At 46.8% G+C, this 22378-nt stretch overlaps 1 protein-coding gene and 1 long non-coding RNA gene across 2 annotated transcripts in view; one reads left to right on the top strand and one right to left on the bottom strand.

Annotated features, from left to right (window-relative positions):
- The window catches only part of LOC140213090 (uncharacterized), a 269839-nt gene that overhangs the window by 184722 nt on the left and 62739 nt on the right, over positions 1–22378 (bottom strand). The window lies entirely within an intron of this gene.
- On the top strand, positions 414–18280 carry LOC129380101 (probable serine carboxypeptidase CPVL). The gene is made up of 5 exons (XM_050175966.3): positions 414–640; positions 6999–7176; positions 12078–12408; positions 14230–14716; positions 17489–18280. Exons 1-5 carry the CDS (start codon positions 555–557, stop codon positions 17844–17846), a joined length of 1440 nt encoding a protein of 479 aa, XP_050031923.2. The 5' UTR covers positions 414–554; the 3' UTR covers positions 17847–18280.

Here is a 22378-nt window from a genome sequence, read left to right as displayed (position 1 = left end):
TTCTGACCTCCCGAAGAGCGAATCATGCGCCTTATTAGCATCTTGTCTAAGTAGCTGTCAAGCTAAACTTAAGTGGGTAATAGGAAAGGTTCCTCTGCGACGTTGCAGAAGCTTTCTCGGGCGAACACCATCCCATTCATCACAGCCGCGAGCTGACACACCACGACGTTAAAAGAACGACCTAATGGGCCCCTACGTTGGCGACAGACTCAGGCACGCTGTTCAGCCGTGATAAACTTTCATGTCTTTCACTGTTCTGCAAATCGCGCGTTAGTGTTTCTTGCATCAACGTGCGCTTGACGCCAACTGCCTGCGAACGATCGTATACCTGTCGCCGTTCATCAATCAAAGACAATGCGGCCGCCCGAGAAAAACAGCAGCCGTGGGCTCTGGCGAGTTCCGTTGGAGCTCCTAATAGGTGCTTCTGTCGTCTAGTCCTCATGTTTCAGTGTAACCACCACATCCTGCCCGAAAGAAATCGTCGAAAACGGGTGCTCCGAATGAGCTGACTACACGGAGGAAGCGAGTCCGTTGCTGACTTCTCGGAAGCAGCGATGAGGAAGTTTCACGTCCTCGCGACCATAGGCCTTGCGGCAATTTTGATTTCGAGGGCAGACAGCGGAAGGAACACAGATGACGAGTAAGTATTCGCACCGCACAAATGCGACTTCACGAGTGGGAAGAATTTTGAGGACGTCATGGGCGACATGTGTATGTTCGCATGCCACGTAATCTTTACTCCCGATCTCTTCACTTCCTTAGCTGGGCTTTCTTTTTTACTTTTCGTGATGGGATTCTTCCTTCCATAGCACAATACAATTTACTTTCTTCAACGATGTGAACAGGTGTCTGATTTACCTCCTCTAGAAATATTTAAGGCTAAACTTATGTCATTGATGATAAGCAGTTGAACAAGCCTGGAACAAAGAAAGGTCCGGAAAAGCCTTTCTCAGCACCACGGTAAAGCGATTGCCAATGGTTAAGTCTTTGTACAACTATGAATCCCTCTTCGTTACCGTCCACTCATGCCATAGGGTTTCTTAGAATATAACCTACATGGAAATATAACGTCAACTTCTATGCGCATTTTCAAAAGGGCCCTATGCCACCCTGAAATGCCAGTATAGGCAGGGTTCGGACTGTCTTGAACTTTACCTAAGACATGTTAATAACAGAGCGAATAAATCTCGCATAGAATGAAGTCTTCATAAAAAGTTCTGAATATCCCTCAATATATATTGCATTATGGTTTTCTGTGATTACATGTGCACTGTCTAAAAAGTGGGAGTCCGGTGTAAAATTTTATAAAATCGACAATTTCGCAATAGCTTTAAGAAGCCCAATTTTATCTTGAGCAAAAAAAAAAATACTTTGCAATCGATCCTGCTATCCTTGCAATAACGAGCAACAGTTTACCGCGAGATAAGTTCAGGCAGGCAACAGGCTCCTGGAGCCTCACAATAGCTGTCGTTCGTCAACGTGTTGCAGCTGGCTTTCTGATACAAAATGTGGCAGACCGTAGCACGCCTGCAACAATGGTGGCGAAGAATCTATGAGCGTAATTTATATGCCGGCACTAGGACTGTCAGAATTTGCGATTATCAGCTTATCAGATTATCAGATTGCCGGATTATCGGACTTGCCATCAACAGCGCTCAAGCAACTAACTTTACTTCTCGTGTACGAGAAATACAGCGACTGCACACACGTCTGCAATGATAGATCAACTACATCAACCAGTTCCGGTGGCGCTGTAGTTATACCAACAATGAGAATAACCTAGCGGTTCAAGACTTCCCATGTCACTACGTCTACAGCTGCAGAGCTCGCGGCTCTCCGCGACGCGCTTCAAGTGATACATGCTGAAAGTCCTAGAAAATGGGCAGTCTTCTGCGATTCAAGGACGGCCTTGCAATGTGTGCAGTCATTTCTCCGACATGCAGCTCACGATCAGCTCACGTGCGAAATCGTGGAACTTGTCCATCACTCAAGAGAAAAAGGCCATGATATCTCTTTCCAGTGGATACCAGGTCATTGCGGTATCATAGGAAATGATGACCCCGATAAGGCAGCTCGGACATCAAACCAAGAAGACCGCTTCGTCCCTATTCCTCTCTCAAGGACCCACGCCGCGAGGTAATTTGGCACTTTAGCACGCACGATCTCCTAAGCAAAGTGGAACACCGCACATACAAGGCGCATAAGACTGCACAGACTAAACCCGTCACTTCAACTCAGACCTCCAGCTGGTCTACACCGACGTGAAGCGTCTCTTCTGTGTCGGTTATGGCTTGGAGTTGCTTTCACGAATGCCTACTCAGCACTAATTGGAATGGCTGATAGCCCTGCATGTGATGCTTGCGGATGCGAGGAGAACGTTGAACACTTATTGTGCCATTGTCCTAACTTTCAAGCACAAAGACAATCTTTGTCCAGCACATTGAGGAAATTAGATGATCGTCCTCTGAGTGAACAGACGTTACTAGAGCACCGTCCCGACCGATCATCGTCTCAGAAGGCAGTGAAGGCACTTTTATGCTTTCTCAGAACTTCTGGTTTGCGCGAACGTCTTTAACTCAAGTGCTGCCCGTACACGCATCTACACCATCTCTCTCTCTTCTCTCGCTTCCCTTTCTCCCTTCCCCCAGCGTAGAGTAGCCAACCAGACTATTGACTGGTTAACATCCCTGCCTTCCTATATTACTCTCTCTCTCTCTCTCTCTCGAGTGATGATGCTGACAGAAGTGGTCGGCGGCGTACAAATTTACCATTCAGACAGTGGCCCCAAGGTACAAATAAAAAACGAATTCATGATTTTTGCATTACATTCTTCTAAAGCTTACGTTATCAGTGGCAAAGTATGTCCACCTTGCCTAGGGATTCCTACGTTAAAACGCCGCGTTCGCTGCGCTCATGGGTTCTTTTATAAAAGAAGTACGTGCTGAAAAAAAAAAAGACACCCTGTGTCAATGTACCGTGCCTTGGTTCGTCGATCAATTTCTTACGAGTGGTGACCACGGACGCTTCCAGAAATACAACCTTCCACACCTCAGTTACGCCCATCTCAATTCAGCTGCAACATCCACCTATTCCTGCGGGCAAGTCATGCCATATCAACAGCACAACACCACCTCCTCCGCAGCACTACCAGCTTGTGATGTCGCCACCGTGAAGCTCCCGGATTTCTGGTCTCCGGACCCTGGTCCTTGGGCCGTCACCATCGAATTCCTTGTTCCGGCGAAATCGCGTCACCTCACAGAAAGCTCAGTTTGACTGCGTTATCGGCATCCTCAACCGTTCGAACGCATTCATCATTCGCGACATGCCTCTGTTTCATGCCAGACGACGATATCTCTCAACGCCTTGAAGACAATGCTTCTTCGCCGCACGGCTTAATGTTACCAGTGCAGGACGCAACTCCCGCTAACCACGGAAAAAAAGGTATTTTCGACACCCCACACCGTGTACTCGGTGAATCCATCAACGCGAAATCATCAGCCGCATCCATTGACGTCACTGACTAGGCAAGTCGGCTTCGAGCAATCATTCGGGCAATGAACGCCATCGTTCGGTCAGCTTGTAGAACCTGTCACACCCGTATATGACACGTGTTTTATTCCGCCAACCAGCACAAGGATGTTAAAGGATTTATTTTTTGTTGCCATTGAAAAGCGGCCCATACCCGTTGACACGAGTTGCCGTGAAAGCGATTCATTGAAGAACGACGCATATATCCAGTGACCCCAGTTGACACAAAGAAGTTGACCGAACAGTGGCACATACCCAGTGATCTTAATCGGCATGAAAAAGGTTCATTGAAAACCAGCTCTCGCGTACTCATTGACCCAAGTTAGTCCATCGATTGGTTTTGCACACGGTTCCCTCAGCACAGTAGCCCGATGCTTTACCCATTGGACCATTGAATACCCAGAGACCGAAGCTGGGCAGGAAATAAGAACAGGGAAACAAACCGGAAAGTGCGTGAAGTGCGTGAAGTATCCTAAGAATGCTACTCGCATAAATACTGTAAACTTCTGTTGCTAATCTCGACCGCTATCTCGTCAACGCTCCATTCAGCTTTAAGCCCCAGCACTGCTAAAGAGTGAATATTCCCTACGGTACTAGATTGAGCAGTACTGGATCATTACCCTAGGGTACGACTCGAGACAGGTTTTCGAGAGAAGGGACGTTCTAGGATATCACGCGCTTTTTCTCCTTTCGTACTGCCAAGTTAGTTCGAAGTGCCCTTAGCGTGCTGATGAGGTGGACAGCATGTTGTCATTTGCCTTGTACTCTTCCAATAAATCAATAGCATGCTTCCTCAATAAATTGGTCAAAGAACTAGTATTGCCGAATATTCCCTAGCGTGGTACCTTTAACGGGGCCTTTCTCTCAGCTGCCTACTCTCTACGGGTGTTGTATCACGTGCATTGAGAATATTGCCCCTTTTAGAACACGGCAATGTCGCGGCTAAACCCCTATTCTGCTTCTCTCATCTCGTGCCGGCAGCACATTTCTCGAGTCGCCCACTCTCAACTGGACAGCTAGAAAGCCCTTCACTCAACTGAGTTTTTTTGAGCACACAGATTGTTTCTTTCACGGTATTCTGTAAGCAGCTCTTACCGATTCCGTCACTCGACATTCTCCCCACAGTGACGCATTATTTCTTTGGAGGTACCCCGTTTCAGCTGTCTACATGTCTTGTTTATCCTGAAAGCGCTATTTCCTCAGCGTGTTCACGTCATACTACGTGTGACGTGAACACGGCATACGTAGTAAAACTTAATATTGAGTTATTTGTTAATTTTACTCATTTATGGCTGTTTAAGGCTTGATTGATGCTATTTGTATTACCTTTATAGTAGTATGCGCTCTTAGGCTTCAACGAAACCCCTGCATTTATGCCTTAGGGGTCACGTAGACATGTATATATATGAGAAAAAAGAAGATTGATTGATTGATTGATTGATTGATTGATTGATTGATTGATTGATTGATTGATTGATTGATTGATTGATTGATTGATTGATTGATTGATTGATTGATTGATTGATTGATTTAACAGCGCCAAAGCAACAAAAGGACTAAGATAGAGGCCGTAGAGGTCGAACGCGGTATAATTTGGCCTGCCTGCTGTTTTTTTACACGCATACAAATCTGGCTAGCCGAGTGTTTTTTTTTTTGCATTTCTACCCAGCCAGAGTACTCAAACGTTTGTGTACCTATATTTAGTTGCATATTAAATCAAAAGCGGCCGCCGCGACCAGGACTCCGTTCAACAGCATAATGTCATAGCCGCTGAGCTACCCCGACCGGCTACTGCATTACCTACCAGTAAACTTGTGGGATCGGTTATAGGTTTAACAATGCGACATCATTTATGAAAAACTAAATTATCGTACTGTACACTCTGTAGGCACATTAGAGATGTAGAAACTGAATGAAAGAACAAGTTTGAGATTTGCTAAAATTGAAAGATTCACGGAGAATTCCAAAGTTTGTCGGCCTCCTATCAATCAGTTCGGCCTCAAGATTGACGCTAGTTGTCGCAAGTGGAAACAATAGCCGGACGATCCAGCCCTGAAACTGCCTTGGGGAATGTTTAATATAAACGTCATCGGAGATAATACAATCTTAATTTTAATTATGGGGTTTTACGTGCCAAAACCACAATCTGGTTATGAGGCACGCCGTAGTGGAGGACTCCGGAAATTTCGACCACCTGGGGTTCTTTAACGTGCACCTAAATCTAAGTGCATTGGTGTTTTCGCATTTCGCCCCCACCGAAATGCGGCCGCCGTGGCCGGGGTTCGATCCCGCGACCTCGTGCTCAGCAGCCTAACACCATAGCCACTGAGCAACCACGAGGGGTAGGAGATAATACAATCCACCTGAAAGCTGTGACGAACCAAACGAATTCAATAGCATCGCGAACCCTCAGCGCGAATAAAAAAAATGAAAATAAATACTAGCGACATGCCGTAAAACGCTGAAGGAGATCACATTGAAAGAGGTTACATTGTCTGTTATATTATTTATTTCGGGCAGATCTATAAAAATAAACCTATGTAGCATATAGCTTCATTTCGTCTTTCAGATTAACATTCTTGAAAAGGCGGATGCATTTCCCGAAAAAAAAAGCAAAATTCGATTTGGTAATTACCTAAGTTTACCTGATTAAATATTTTGCTCATTACCTCATAGCACATCGCAATTGCGGTGCTGAAATGAAACGATGACGTCTACGTATTGCCTGAAATCCTGAAACTGAAATCCGGAAATCCGGAAACTAGCAACAGTTTCCAGATATCCACGCCCAATTTGTGGAACGAAATGCATTCGCTGTCCACTTAATTTCCTCTCTCAGTCCTCGTGAGCTTCTTAAAAAAAAAAAAAAGAAAGAAATGAAGAGAGTGTGAACCTTGGAAATTTCGAACACTTACTGCCATCTCGAATCGAAGCATTCGATTCAGACATATCATATTTAGGTCCTTCGAATATTGGATCACGGCAGCACATAAAAGATTTCTCCGCGTGTACATAACACGCGTTTCCCTTTGTGTCAAGGTGACATATCTGTGGCTGGGCTGATGCAAAGGAGAGAATATCTGTATAGGTATATGCCGAGCGGTTAAATCAAACAAAATCAAGTAATTCGAGGAATGCGGTAACTATAATTCACAATTATTTTAACAGATTGGTGTGTACTAGAGATGCATGTAAGCCGACATGATGCGTTCAAGTTCTACGTAAAAATTTATTTTCTTGTTACGCAAAAACCGAGGTGGCCATACTTGGTCAGCCTATAATTTGGCCTGGAAAAGCCATTTCGCGGGTAGTTTCACATAACCTTTGTATATACGTCCAAAAAGTATATCTGGCGATATAGCGACCAACGCGACAGCCAGGCAGCCTGCGAAAACCGCGAGAATAGGTAAAGAAAGCTTCGCATTAAATACGTTGTGAGTAGATCATGAGGACTGCTGATCATATTTCAGGAACTACGAGTCGCTCTATCTGACGCCGTACATCGAAGCGGGCCAGATCGACATAGCCAGGAACTTGAGTCGAGTGAAATTGTTCGAGGACCACATCGGGGCAGCGACACACTCTGGCTACATCACCATCGACAGGTGGAAGAAAAGCAACCTCTTCTTTCTCCACATCCGCGCCCTGGTGCGTATGTTGATGCGGTAACCACCTGCGGTCCGTTATCCTTTCCTCGCGACAGCATGTATACTTGAATTACTTTGATTCGACCCGCAGCAATGACAAGTATACCTCAACTTTGAAGCCAGTCTCTCGGCGTTTTCATATTTCTATACTGCGTATGGGTATATAGACAAAGCCAAAGCAACAGAATTAGCTGCGCCAAAAGATGTAACCACCACGTTCGTGGTGGTTACCTTCGTAACCACCATGAACGCGCGTGAACATCGGATTTAAACGAGGCCAGCTTTCTGCAGGTGTCTTTATTGATAAGGCAACAGCAAAGCAGAGCAAGTTTGGAGAACACAAAACTCACCGACTCTTACGATACTCCCTGATGCCAAATTTTGAGCGCAGCTGTTTAGATGCTTTGAATTGGCAATACATTTTAGCAAGGAATTTCAACATGAACGGTATGGTCCTCTCGGCGGTGGTGCTGAGCCTCTGCTCGGGCAGCGCGTTTATCAGTAGCGGCAGACAAAGAGCCTCCACCGGTTGCGTCGCCCATTGTTCAAAAAGAAAGCGCGAACACGAGAACGCGTAGCTCACGCGGAGCGCATTCTCTAGCAGTGGCGGCGCAGACGAAGTAGCGCATGCGCAGTAAGTCCGAAGCCCACTCCAGCGTTCTCTTTCCATATATGGTTTCCATATAATGACGTCATCGGCGACCGGGCGAAGTGCAGGCTACTATGGCGCCTTCCCGTACCGGGTCGCCGCAGGGGAGCACGTCTCGTGCGGCACTCTGATTTCCTCCTCACGCTTTCGCCATCCTCTCCTCCTGCGCCGCTTTCCTTCAGTTCTTGAAGATTCTTTTCATCTGCGGAAGCGATGAGATGTAAAACAGACGTGCACAAAGTGTATGGAGTCCGAGTATTTCGCTCTTCAAAAGTCCGTGGCACAGTTCATCTCACTGCTGAGCCCGTTTTACTCAAGATACTTCAACGCCAACTGAAGTGAAGCTTGACAGTAAATAGCTGCAGCAAAGCAAGCATTTATTTCAGTTCAATAAACACGTAGGCTTTCACCGTTCCACTATAATAGACGAGTGAAAGCGTATAAAATTGCACGCTTATAATTTTATTTCTGTGGTTGCCACCTTATTTAGGTAACAGGGAAAGTTCGGAGTACTAACTATATGCAGCCTCACGGAGGAACAGTCGCTGGCGCTTATGAGGACGTGGGCGGGGCTTCACTGCAGACTTAAGTTGTGTCCCACTATACCTACAACTTTTTGTAATATATAAAAGCATGATTTCCAATGTTTACATTCGCGATTGTCGCACGCTCCTTCTTGTTCACGACACGGAAGATAGAAAAGAGATTTTCGGCGTTCGCGCGAGCTACTGGGAGATCTGGGAGATTCAGCACAAAACGGGAAAGGAGAGGCTACAGTCGTGGGCATGCATGCGCCAAAATTCCATCGGCGCAACAATTTATTTAACATCATATGCCAGATAATGCAAAAAAAAAAAAGAAATGGGCATGGGCAGGACATGTAATGAGGAGGGAAGGTAACCGATGGTCATTAAGGGTTACGGACTGGATTCCAAAGGAAGGGAAGCGTAGCAGGGGACGGCAACAAGTTAGGTGCGCCGATGAGATTGAGAAGTTTGCAGGGACGACATAGCCACAATTAGTACATGACCGGGGTTGTTGGAGAAGTATGAGAGAGGCCTTTGCCCTGCAGTGGGCGTAACCAGGCTGATGATGATGATGATGATGATGATGATGATGATGATGATGATGATGATGATGATGACAACTCGAGGAAACAACGGCAACTACGTATCGACAGTCCGAGGGGAAATTTGTCCTAACGTTGTGGGTTTGCACCCAGAACCAGAATTAATCGCCGTTGTGCTGCGGTTCACTGGTAGTGGTCCTTTCGACACAACGGCTCCACTTCTCAAACACGCTGTAGTAGTACTTCCTAAAAGAACCAACTGCGTCAGATCGCTTTTCCTCCTAAAGGATTTCAAACGTGCGATCGGCTTCCTCATCGAAGCTCATTAGCGTCTCATCGCTTCAGAGAGCAAAGAGCGTTAAGGCGCACAGGAAGCACAGGGTAGAAGCTCGGTGGCCTACCCTGTGCCAGGAGAGGTTCAGGAGAGCTCGGCGCGTGTTCATGGTGTGTTCTGACAAAGACGAAAGTGCGCGCAGCGCCGCGGAATGGGAAAGTGTAACTTTGCGGGTAGCCCTCCGCCTGCGTACTCATCCTACTTCCCCGTTTACTTGTGTTAAGCGAACACTTCCTCAGTAAACCTCTTTTGATTAGAATTTGCTATGCCCAATCCGGTTTGTTGCGATTTGGCGCGTGGCTTTTTTTTTGAAGAAGCCATGCGTTGCTATGCTGGCGTCGAAATACATTAGCGCAAAACCATCCACGAGTGTTTCAGGAGGTCCCTTTTTTTCCCTATTTGTCTGAAAACGCAGAAACGTCGATATAATTAAATGCTTTATGCTAAGTGCGATCCGTACAAGTGTACTTCATTTACTCCAATTCATCGAGTACCCTCTCGCGATATGGCACAGGCACATACCAAGTGGCTCAAAAATGCGGGTACCAAAATATAAAAAGTATTTAAGAATAAAAAGAAACTAATTTAAAATCAAACATTGTTTCATTGAGAAGTTTGCGCACTTTAGGGATGCCTAGGAACCGACAAAGTACTTATCGGTTTCATATACTAATTTATTGCTTGAAAACGTCAAGCAAAAGTGTTCTCACTGGCACTGCTTTGTTCGTCAAAATTGTGTGTCATACAAGCGGGAGTATCCGACGGCACACGCGCAGTTTTTAAACATAGGCTATCCCAATTCAGTAAGAAAAATAAATGTGCCGTTATATTTCGTGTGATTTTCCACGAGGAGGCCTGTGCGCTTTATAAACACTTACGACGCAAGAATACATGAACGGATTTTATGTCGTGCTACACGGTTTCATTACGCGGAGCAGAGGTGCAGTAGCTCGCAGTACTTTGTCGATCAACATGTAGTACTTACATGTACAGGCCTGTGCTGCTATGCATATCCACGAATACATCCAGCGAGATATTGACCGACCAGCGGACATGAAGCAGCAGTGACCTGGCCAAAGAAAGTATCACTTTATCCATCGCGGTGGCGTAGTGGCTTTCAACAAAAGCAGAACGACAGCTCGCGCAAAAAGAAAGGAGAACGAAGTGCAACAATCGAGTGCGCGTGCCACGATAATTTTTCGTCTTCTTGCTCGAATAGACGGCGGCATATGACGCGCTGCTCTCGGCTCTTCGGACGTATTGTCCTTCACCGTACTTGAAGCCATGATCTACCGTACAACGAGGTCCTCGGACTTTACAGTGGCGCTGCTAAGCCCGAAGGCGCAGGATAATATCCCGGCCACGGCGGCCGCATTTCGACAGGGGGGAAATGTAAACACTCCCGTGTACCGTGCATTGGGTGTACGTTAAAGAAACCCAGGTGGTCGAAATTGAGGCGGAGTCTCCCGTTATGGCTTGCCTCATGATTATATCGTGGTTTTGTCACGTAAAACACCCGACATCTATTGCGGTAGCAATTATATGCACAATCCAGGCGAATTTTTGGTGCCGCCGTCGCCGTGAGGTTCCGTATTAAGTCCAAGGCCGATAACATCGCCACCGCGCGCGGTATGCAGTATGTGTGAGTGAAAACGTGCGAGGGTGAGCCGGTGATAGAGGCTCAATCTTGTCTACGCAAGGGAGGAAAGTTGGGAGGAATCGCACCGTCTTCCGTCCCGCGCAAGGCTCCGGGAAGAGGGTAGGGAGGTGGCGGTGGGGGGGGGGGGGGGGTAGGAGGCCCGCTCTACTGCGGGCCACCCGGGGCCGCTCCGAGTGGCCCGGATGGATCGGGGCCGCTCTATCTTGAAAGCCATCTGCGACGGGGACAGAGTCCACCGTGCGCTGTGTTCTAGTGGCTTAGATCGCGTTGATGCGAGACGCAGCAGAAAGGTAAATTCTCTCGCAGCCGCGATTCCTCACTGCAGCGTTTTGACAGCGAGTTTCCACGGTCATCGAGTGAGATGTGTTCTTGTGCGCTTTTGCGGGCGTGACAGCGTCCATGTTATTTTGGTTAGTATACCTAGGTTTACAAGTTTATACTGCCGATAAAACTACTATCCTCTGTTCGTATAGCTGTCCACTAATTTGCCATCGCAATCGACGCTTCGCCTTTCGGGCGAAACTGGGACTTTCTTTAAAGCTTCCCTTTAGAACACGTGGGTTCGTCGCTCAATGACATCTTGGAGTGCGCTGGACTTCATTGTTACGCTCATGCCGACCAGCGTTACTGCGTCTGCAAATTTGCCTCTATATTCTTTGCGTTTGATTCTACCGCGCAACATTGTCGGAGGAGCGTGGTGCCTGGAAGCTGTTACCCTGTCGCGCAGAAATTGGTACTTTGACTTTGAGTAATAACATTTCGTAACTTATTGATTGATCGCTCCAGTGAAGAATGAATGATCAATGTACAGAAGTAATAATTTTATGCAATGATCCATTCATTCTTATTCTCATGATGTCACAAAAAACACAGCCTATACAAGAGAACACGGCTAGGACGAGGTCTACCTACGGAGGCAATCATGCAATCACGTTAATGAAAATGCACCAACTATTCCGCCAAAACGTCTTACTGAAATATCACTATTAACAGCTCGTCACGCAAGCTTCATGTGTAATGGCTACATGACATTACCTTCACCTTGCGGGTTTAAGCACCGCGTCATCCACTGATCGGGGTGTTCGACCTCTACTTCTAATATATCTATCGACTAGGAATGCATTTGCTGATTCGTTGTTCATTCGTTCATTAAGCAGACCCCAAGAAATTTTTTTTTCTTTGAGTTACAGAAAAACCCGGATGCCTATCCGCTTCTTCTCTGGCTCCAAGGTGGCCCGGGACTGTCGTCCCTATTCGGCGAGTTCCTCGAGATCGGACCTCTCGGCATCGACGACAACGGGCGCCTTTTCCAAAGACGGAACTCCCTCCAGAGGCACGTGAACGTCGTCTACCTCGACCAGCCGCCGGGCGCCGGCTATAGCTTCACCAAGCTATCGCTCGGATACGCCAAGAATCTGGACGATGTCGCCAGCGGCGTGCTCAAATTCCTTAACCAGTTCATCATGATGTTTCCCGAGTACAAGAACCGAGCGTTCTACGTGGGAGGAGAGTCTTACGGCGGTGAGAGTTCCATCTATATCTTCTCTAAAACCCGCCCTACAACGCTAAGCCTGTCACGGTACCTCAGCAGCTATGGTGTTGCGCTGCTGAGTTTAAGGTTTGAATTCGGAGGTTTTACGAGCCAAAACCACGATTGTATTCTGAGGCAAGCCGTAGTGGGGGGCTCCGGAATAATTTTGGCCACCAGGGGATCTTTAATGTACTCCCAATGCACAAGACAAGGGCCTTTTTTTTTACAGCGAAGCTGTATACCTCCATGTCCAAGGAAATTTTCGTGTCGTTGTTGGCGATGATACGTGGGCCGATCCCAGAGATAGTGCAATGTCGGGCTGATCCGCAGAGGAGGTGAAGCTGGCATTAAGCACTCCCCATACGTGGGCCGATCCCAAAGATAGTACAATGCCGGGCCGACCCGCGGCGGAGGAGAAGCAGGCGTTAAGCACTCCCCATACGTGGACCGATCCCGAATATAGTACAATGCCGGGCCGACCCGCGGCGGAGGTGAAGCATCGAACCGTGGTGTTGCTTTCAATACTTTGCCCCTGGGCTAAACTGCCTTTTTTTAATGAGTGCTGTGAAACACCGACAGCCTCCCGTCGTTATCATCTTGTGCACCATTGAGATGCGATGCTTGAAACTCGGCTGGCGGTACTCCTCGCCGTACCAGTGTCCTGAGACCCCTTCAAATGAACCCTAAACATTGATACAGCTTCAGTTTTCTGACTTCAGGCGACACTGCCAAATTTCATTGGTACATTGTTGTATTCTGATGTAATAATGCTGTAGCCATTTCTGTAGGCAATATGTTTGTCTGTATCTACCTACTTTCAAGCCAATTTGGGCCGCGGGGTATGTTTCAGTGTGTGCCGCTCTTCTATGAACCTCTTTTACGCCAACTTGAATCGCTAGGTGTATGCCGCACTGGCTATGTGCCGTTCTTCAAATGAAAACAGCAGGCAACTAAGGACGATGAGTGCAGTTTCATTCATGCTTATGACTTACAAGGCTAACGAGTTATGCCGAAATGCAAACTCCAAATCATGCGGATGCGGGGTGTGAGACGCATGTGCAGCGTTGTCGCAAGGACGAAGGCGACGCATGACGTCGGTTCAAGAAAGAATGGTGATGACAGGCTTATGCAACGAAAAGTACGACACGCATCGGGCTACGTTTAGGGAATCTGTGCATCTTGTGCGACAGTAGGACATATCCATTCTGGAGGATTGGTGAAGAAAGGACACAGTCCTAGTGGCACATACCGAAGGGCTAAGTAAATTGAATCAAATGATTTGCGATATATATAGTTCACTATTCCATTAACAAATCGGTGACCCTTTAGAGACAACCTTTGAGCGGACAAATTATGTTCCGGTTTTATGTAAGAATCCCAGTGGGACATGCCCATTGTGGATGATTGGCCAAGAGCGGACACACAACCAGCGGCACGTGCCGAAAGGCTAAATCAAAGAAAATCAAGTAAATCGAGGAATCCGTGAAACATAATTCACCACTCCATTAACAGATGGGCGAACTTTCCAGAAACCTGTAAGCAGACATTGTATCTTCCCGTTTTATGTAAGGAGTTATTTTTTATACGTAGAATACGAGGTTCGAATACTTTGTCAGCATACAAAGGTTATATAAGCCCGTTTACTGGCACTTTCATTAGGCGCACATATAACCTTTTTGTATCCACGGATATATCCTGCGAGATATTGAGCGACCCAGCAGCCATGCGAAATCTGGGAGGGCAGGCAAGAAAATTAAATAAGTAAAAAGCTTCTCTCGACGAGATTGCGTCTTCCCTCTTTCGTTCCGCAGCCAGGTTCGCCGTCGGCGTCTCTCACGCCATCCACGCCGGCAAGGAACCGCAGGTCCCGCTGCACCTTCGAGGCGTGATCCTCGGCGCCGGCTTCCTCGGGCGCCTCATGAGGGTGGCCGACTCGTCCGAGTTCCTCTACGAGATGTCGCTGATCACCAAGAAGGGGCGAAAGAGCCTCGCCGGGGCCTTCGCCGACATGAGACGCAAGGCGAGAACCTTGATAGGCAAGGTCGCCGCGCTGCTCCGGCTCCGGAAGACCATCTTCACGTCGAAGAAGAATCCCACGCTGTTCCAGAGGCTCACGGGCTTCAACAACCAGGCGAGCGCGCTCTACTCCGAGAAGCCCCTCAACATGCTGAAGTACGAGAAGTACGTGCAGAGCGACGAGTTCAAGCGAGCCGTGCACATCGGCCGGGACGTCGAGTTCATGAAGGCCGAGGGCAGGGTGGCGACGATCCTGATAAACGACTACTTGACCGACATCAGGTGCGGCTCGCTTCCGTTAACTCCTCCGTCGCGCCGACGAAGACTGTAAGCTGTTTCGCGTGCCCCGATTTTCAGTTGGCGACACAGCGCCTTTTCGTCGCTCAAACGCTTCTCGCGACTGCAGTCTTAGGGCCGGATTCTGAAATGCTCCTAACCTTAGACCATTTCCCTACCTTACGCAAGGAGTCCTCCATGCTACCTAAACGTTAGGCGCCCTCGGAAGGCCACCGCGAATTCTAAAAGCTTCCTTTCACCTTCCCTGCGGAAGGAGTGCCTCACCAAAGGAAGTGTAACGTTAGAGGCTTCTAGTTTGAGATTACTTACAAAAGATGCAAAATATTTGTAGTTAATTGCCAAGGTGAAGTGCCGGGACTGCTAATATTGCATTACTATTCTATACCGGGGCATAAATTCCATTTCCTTGGTTAATCACGTAAAAATAGTTCAAAAATAATGCATATGGCAGGAAAGAAAACTCAGTCTAGCAACTATGGCAGCATCTGGGTTCGGTAGTTCGGGCGTCGCTTTCTTTTTTTTTTTGCGTACGTTTTGTTTCGTGTGTGTGTGTGTATTTGTACAGAATACCCCTTTCCTGTTTCGGAAGATTTCTGCGTCGTCTCCACCGGGACTTTTAATGGGTATATGAGTACAATCGATGCACCCACCAACCCCAGCGAATCCTCCGATTGAATAGAACCTGGTCATGACAACCCTCACATCACTGGCGTTTGGCAGCCGAACGTACTTGGGATAGAGACGTAGGCATATCAGCTGTGTCACCTCCCAAATACATCGGCACAAAGAGGGTTAGGATACAAACACAAGGTCGCCTACAACAGTTTGCATGGCAGCCGTTCCGTAAAAACGCAGTGCGATGAGGACCTTCAAGACAGCAGGCAGCGGCTCTCCTCTGTTATCAGTGTTACAATTCAGTTGCAGCTCTGCCAGTATGGCTGTAACAGCTCGCTTGGAAAAACGCTACCGGGCTAGAAAGTCCACTTCTTCGTAGTATTCCAGTGCATTCTCCCTGTCAATCAGACGCCGGGATGGAGTCAAAGGCGGAGGTTTGTACACAGTCCCGTAAAGAAGTTCATTTGCTCATCGAAGAAGAAACCGTGCATAGCTTTGGAAGCTATCACCTTCGGATAAATATCGCAAGGCCGTCATTCTCGCCACTCGCTTTTCACAAAATCAAAGTAAAGAGATATGGCACAAGACGTCGTCCGCGGTACCAAACTGGACGTCAATACACGGCGGCTGGCTACCACGGCTTTGGCTGCGCACGGCACCTATTCTAGCCGAGCGTACCGCGTACAAAGTCGTGCGGAGAAGCATGCGTTCAGTTAGAGGAGCAGGGTTAGGAAGCATGAAGGTAGCAATCCGCCTCCCTAAGCGCGGGGAAGCACCAAGGAGGCCATAACTTAGTGCCCCTTAGTAAGGTACGTTCCAGAATTGACGCCAGGTCGCCTTACAGCGTGTGAGACATCCTTAGTAAGGAAAGGAGTGTTTCAGAATCCGGGCCTTAAGCCTCCTTCTATACGTAAGTCCGACTAAGCAAATGAGAACACTTTGGCAGGAATGATCCGCTTAGTTGGCTGAAGGTGTGTGAAATGAGATTAACATGTTGCACTTCGTGGAACTTACGTGAAACCATATTGAGTTGCGCACAGTAACAGTGGCAGAAAGCCCGAATGAAGGAAGAGGCTGCGTGCGGTGGGTTACGCCAAGTGGGTCGCGCCATCGCGCTGTCATAGCGATCGGAGAGATTGTGGGCGGTGCGACAGCAAACGCCACCAAAATGGGACTGCCTCCCGACTTGGCCGACATCTATTTTACTTTGCGCGACGTTACATTCCTAAAAAAAAACGCTTTTAGAGACATCCAAATTTTGATACTTAAGTTACCTTCAATAACATATATTAAAACGCGAAATTCTTACGGTTTCTTGTGCTGTTTTTCTTAGAGCGAAGCAGGCGTGACTTCTCTGCGAGCAGGGGGCAACCTTCGGCGGCGCTCTGACAGAAACCATGCCATCGCCAACACGTGTGACGACGTTCAACAAAAAACAATCAATCTGCAACACGTGCGGCAGCAGTAATTTTTCTTTCTTCGCTTCTGTCGCTTCACTTGAAACAGCCCATTGTTTAACGATTCTAATCCGCGCAGGGACATCACTGGCCTTCTTTTGTATTATTTAACAAGACGTGCAACGCATTAGCATTACCACGAGAGAAATTCAATGTTTTGCTAGTAGACAGCGAGCGTGACGCGTCTCACGTTAAACTGCGTGTATGCTTGTCTTCCTTTGGTTATGGTGAGCAGTTGTTGTGGCAACATTCAGCTGCGGAAGTATTAAAGGTATCTACCGCCTTCCTTCTTTTGGGTGTGTGTGTGTGTGCGTGTGTGTAACGCATACAAAATTTTTCAATCTCGCCTGGGGCAGATAGCATAATCCTAGTCATTGATATGGATCACCAAATTGGCGAACATTACTTGGACGTGAAATCTAAATGCGTAATCGACTAATTAACAATCCCTAAAACACGAATTAACTTGTAATAATTACTTTGTTGTACATTATGCAGTTAACGAATTCCTGTCGGTGAGTTCGCAAATCAACAGAAGCAACGATGTTTTAATCAGCGCCTTTCGAATAGCTTGCATAGCTATAATAGCGCTTGCATTTATTATTTCTGTGACATTATCTCTAACACCAATTTAATCGAGTGCCCTTTCTCTTGAACGAAATCTCCTTCTATTTCGTTCCACCAGCACCGAGATAGAGGACCTGCTGCAGTCGTACAAGGTGCTCTTCTATACGGGACAGATGGACACGCTCTTCCCGTCGCGGAACCTGCAGAAATACTTCCGGTCCCTGAACTGGTATGGCGCCAAGGAGTTCCGGAAAGCGCAGCCGCTTCACTGGAAGGCGTACCCCACATGTCATTCCGTTTCCGGTCTCCTCGTGAGGGTGGGAAGCATGACGGACGTGGTCATCTTCCGAGCGGGACACTACACGGCCGTCGACGAACCGGAAGTGGCCAATAGGATGATGTTGAATTTCATTGAGGGTAACGCGACAGCGTGGGGGACTTACGATGATGACGCGAAGTCCAACAAGAAAAGGTAGGCTATGTTCACAAAGGATAAGGCACTTATGCGATCTCGTGATGTATTCGTTAAATCCAAGCAGTACACTTTAACGAAGTTTCCACCTGGCGAACAGCAGTGCGCAGGGGAAACGACTGCCTGTGTCTGCTTGCTCGTCGCGACCACTGCTTACTTCGAAATAGAGCCAGAACTACTCAATTGCAATGCTAATGATACGATTCTTTATCTCGTTCTTTTATCTGAATAGCCTTTTATGCTACGTCATTTTCAATGCTTTTGGAACGGGACGAGGGGTCCGACCGTGAGAAGAAACAAAGCGATTTGTCGTTTATGAAGAACAGTTGGGATGAACACGGCGTCGACACAGTTTGCTGCATTGTAAGTGACGTCCGCCAACGATGATCTGCGAATAAAAATGGCAGTAACAATAAAAAGAAATATGTCAAAAAGGAAGCATTGCTTTTGTTGTATCGCTCTTGATTTCAGAGAGCTTGGTCTGCGGTATCTATGCCCAATACACAGGCACTGAGACAGTTGTTCACTTTGTGAGGTTGAAAGTAAATATAATGTCATCTCGAGCATGCGTGAGCCTCGTTTGCGTTTCGCGCTGTATGCGTAGAAAACATGCAGTTATCTGTTTATTCTTAAGGAGGCGTTGCACGTTAAGGAACCCCAAGTGGTCTAAATTAACCCGGTGTCCCCCGCGGTACGACGTGCCTCATGATCATGTCGTGGTTCTGGAGCATAAGACCCCCGAATTTAATTATTTTTTAAGAAGGCATTCACAACCATTGCACACCCCATCGCATAGCAACAGCTGGATGCAGCACGACTTCGCGCCGATAGCGACACTCTAACGCACCCACACTGTGTCAGGCTAGAGACATATGTATCGAGACAGCCCTTGCACATAGAATAATAAAGCTTATGTATTGACCCGTACACTTCTGCATTTTGTTCTATATGTTACAGTACAACATAAGCGAGAAAGTAGGCCGGTAAAGGCGGCGCAATGTTGGCACTTTCTGTTTGCTGAGCTCTACGACGCGCGCCACTGGATGCCGAAATAAACGTTTTCAAAGTAATTCAGAGTGCAGCGTAATGTTAAGCATGGGTAAGCGTGAGCAAGCATGACATTGTCTGAGAACGCCGAGTCACAGATTTGAGGAATTCAACGATGAACGTGATTTACGCAGAGCGTGAGAAAGGGATAATGCAATCACCATACTTGTATTTCTAGGCTAGGTAAGAGAAAGGCTGTATTTAGCCTTTCTGGGCCGCCAAGCTTTACGGGCTGCAGATGAGACGTGAATCTACCTGGCGAAGGAGACAATGACCATGGCTTGAATATTGGCAGCGTTGAAGTAAGGGAAAACACCGCGAAGGGAACGCTGCATGTTACACCTGATTTGGACAAATGTGTAATGGCAGACACAACAGGCGGTAGAAAGACAAAATGACATTAGGTTGGTTCTACCTGGCACCAGCTTTTATTTGAAGGGGTGTTCACAGGATTCATTCATTCATTCATTCATTCATTCATTTGGACGGACGGACGGCGGGATCTTGGCTACGTCTAATTGTACACAACGCTTGCAGGAATAGCCCCAATTAGGAAGGGATCATCAGTCCCTTTGTTTTCAGACGTGAGATTATGTAATCGCGGTAAAGTCAAACAGAACCACGCTAACCGTGGAGTAATTTCACAAGTGTAGAACATGTGTAAAGGAGCCTGATTATAAACCAATCAGCAACGCGAAGGAAAATTCAACATTTGCTGAAAGAGCACCCGTTTCCGCGGCGATCTCCATCTCTCGCTCTTTCCCTTTCAAGTCTTACTGAAAGTGGAAAGGCAAAACAGACCCGGCATAGCATATGTAAAGGCCATAAGGACATTCGAGGGCTGTACGAACTGTTGTGGAGAGTTTCCACGCGTGCCACTTGCTAAGGACAGAGTGTGGTAGCGAGTCCAATAAAAATAAATCACCACCAGGCAGTGCAGGCCGTCAATGTATTCCTTTACTATTTAGTAAAACTTGAGTGCGCCGTATGTTTTATTGCTGCAAAGGAAAAGGAGCGTTTCGTTCCATGGACCCGACACTAATAGCAATGGCTAGAGGGTCAAACTAGGTTTTGAGTTTGTATATGCAAATTTCATGGCGGAAACTAAGCAACAAATGTAAATATCTTTAATAAGAGTGCTGTGCACGAAACGACACCGTAACTGTCTGTAGGCTCAATTTAAAATATGGCCAAATTCTTAGTGCTACTTTCATCGGTCGACACATAAACAAGAGAAACGGCCAACGCCTTCCTTTTCGGCTCGCATATTCCAAATTTTCAAGAGTTTTCAGACAAAATTCTTAATATTACTTTCACTTGATTCACTGAGTCATTGCTGAATTTGCTGCCAAGTCTGCGCACTGCGGACTTGCGAGCTGCGTGAACTGACAAATTGCGCGGCTTATGTGAAGAGCAAGCGCATCGAGAAAATGGTCTGACGACAGATTTACCTACACTGTAGTTATGCCGTTACATATAAATAAATCGCCCTTCATTCACGACTTAGCATTATCGCCAGATTTAGATGGCTTCTTTCTATGTTATTTTTTTTTAACTCAGACTTAATAGTGCACCAAAGCTGAAACCGATAAGAATGCTTGGTACTGCCGCTCCAGGGAAAGCGAATAAAGAACTCCGTATAAAAACAACACTGGACAGAATAGCGCAGTGACAGCATCGCCATGATGTAATCGCGCACTTCTCGTATCACATTTCTCGCTTCTTCGCGTTAGACTGATAGCAAACGCCGGCCTCCGTCGCTAGGCCGATAACTGCTTGTGGTCGTCTCGAGTGGCCGCAGCCACGCCAACACACTCGTAACGAAAACTCGAAGTCGTACACCGCACAGTTGTATCAAATAATAGCAATCATAAAATAAAACTTTGATGTTTCTCAGTTTCCTAGGGCACAAACTTCCACGAAGAAAAAAATGAACCTTACATTGAAAAATAACCTTACATTGAAATACGAATACACGAAACGCCACACATATATGCCAAGACGAAACATACCAACAGCCTATACTGTGCGTGCGTGTGTGTGTGTGTGCGTGCATGCGTGCGTGCGTGTGTATGTGTGTGTGCGTGTGTGTGTGTGCGTGCGTGTGCGTGCGCGCGTGTGTGTGTGTGCGCGTGTGTGTGTGCATGTGTGGGTGTGTGTATGTGTACCACGACGCTGGCGGTAGCTCTATTGGGAAGAGTATCACACGCGTAATGCGACGACATGGGTTCGTATCCCACCTGCCGCCATTTGTTTTTCATTTACTTTCATTTCCGATTATTCGTCATTTCTTTAATTCAGTTATAAACAGTGAGCTTTCCCTATGCCATCCTTGGTGTCATTGTTGGCTGCTTATCATATGACTGAGGATATATATATATATATATATATATATATATATATATATATATATGTATATATATATATATATAAGTTAGAAACCAGCAAATGTTGTGATGTCAGAGACATAACATTTTTTTATAGAGAACAACAAAAGGCTACACCAGAACTTGGCACCGCTAACTCTTTGAATACACAGTAGCGTACATAGATTGTTACCTTTCGACAGCTGCGTTCGCATGCGTTACGGTTTCCAAACAAGCAGACAGACGAAACAAATAAGCAGACAAGCAGACAGACAGGCAGACAGACAGACAGACAGACAGACAGACAGACAGACAGAGTAAGCAAGTAAGCAAGCAAGCAAAGCAAAGCAAAGCAACGCACGCACGCACGCACGCGCGCACGTGCTTTGCTTTGCTTTGCTTTGCTTGCTTGCTTGCTTGCTTGCTTCCTTGTCTGTCTGTCTGTCTGTCTGTCTGTCTGTCTGTCTGTCTGTCTGTCTGTCTGTCTGTCTGTCTGTCTGTCTGTCTGTCTGTTTGTCAGTCTGTCTGTCTGTCTGTCTGTCTGTCTGTCTGTCTGTCTGTCTGTCTGTCTGTCTGCTTGTTTGTTTCGTCTGTCTGCTTGTCTGCTTGTTTGTTTGTTTGTTTCGTACTGAAGACTATAGTGTAGCTTCCAGTACGTACTGACCACGTGCCACAGGTGGATGCGCGAGTAACAATCCCGAAGAGTAGCGAACGCTTCATCACCAGTCGAGCTACGTCAGACCCAACTTATTTTTCTTTTACTCCTTTTATTCTGTTTTTGTTTTCTCTGATATAAAACAATATAGAAAGCAAGGTTCCCCAGCTATCAGAATCCGTACATTCAGTGAATGCGAGCCCTCTTGATTGCTCCCCATCATTATAGGAAAGCATGTCACAGCGCTTTCTGATAAGGCAATGACAAATGCAAATGTTCTGGCAATAATAACTGCCAGAACACATTCCAACAACAACGCTTCCGCACTGGCGTCCTTGATAAATATGCAATGAAAAGTTGGCTAACCAGGACATAACTCTGACCTTCCGAAGAGCGAATCATGCGCCTTATTAGCATGTTGCCTAAGTAGCTGCCAAGCTAAACTTATGTGGGTAGTAGGAAATGTTC

Source organism: Dermacentor andersoni, chromosome 9, assembly GCF_023375885.2.
Source record: "Dermacentor andersoni chromosome 9, qqDerAnde1_hic_scaffold, whole genome shotgun sequence".
NCBI classification, from domain to species: domain Eukaryota; kingdom Metazoa; phylum Arthropoda; class Arachnida; order Ixodida; family Ixodidae; genus Dermacentor; species Dermacentor andersoni.
This window is presented reverse-complemented; position numbering and strand designations above follow the sequence as displayed.

Coding starts and splice junctions, on each gene's coding strand:
- LOC129380101 (XM_050175966.3), top strand. CDS start 555: ATGAGGAAGTTTCACGTCCTCGCGACCATAGGCCTTGCGGCAATTTTG. Junction 641..6,998: donor GGAAGGAACACAGATGACGA/GTAAGTATTCGC, acceptor ATCATATTTCAG/GAACTACGAGTCGCTCTATC. Junction 7,177..12,077: donor TTCTCCACATCCGCGCCCTG/GTGCGTATGTTG, acceptor TTTGAGTTACAG/AAAAACCCGGATGCCTATCC.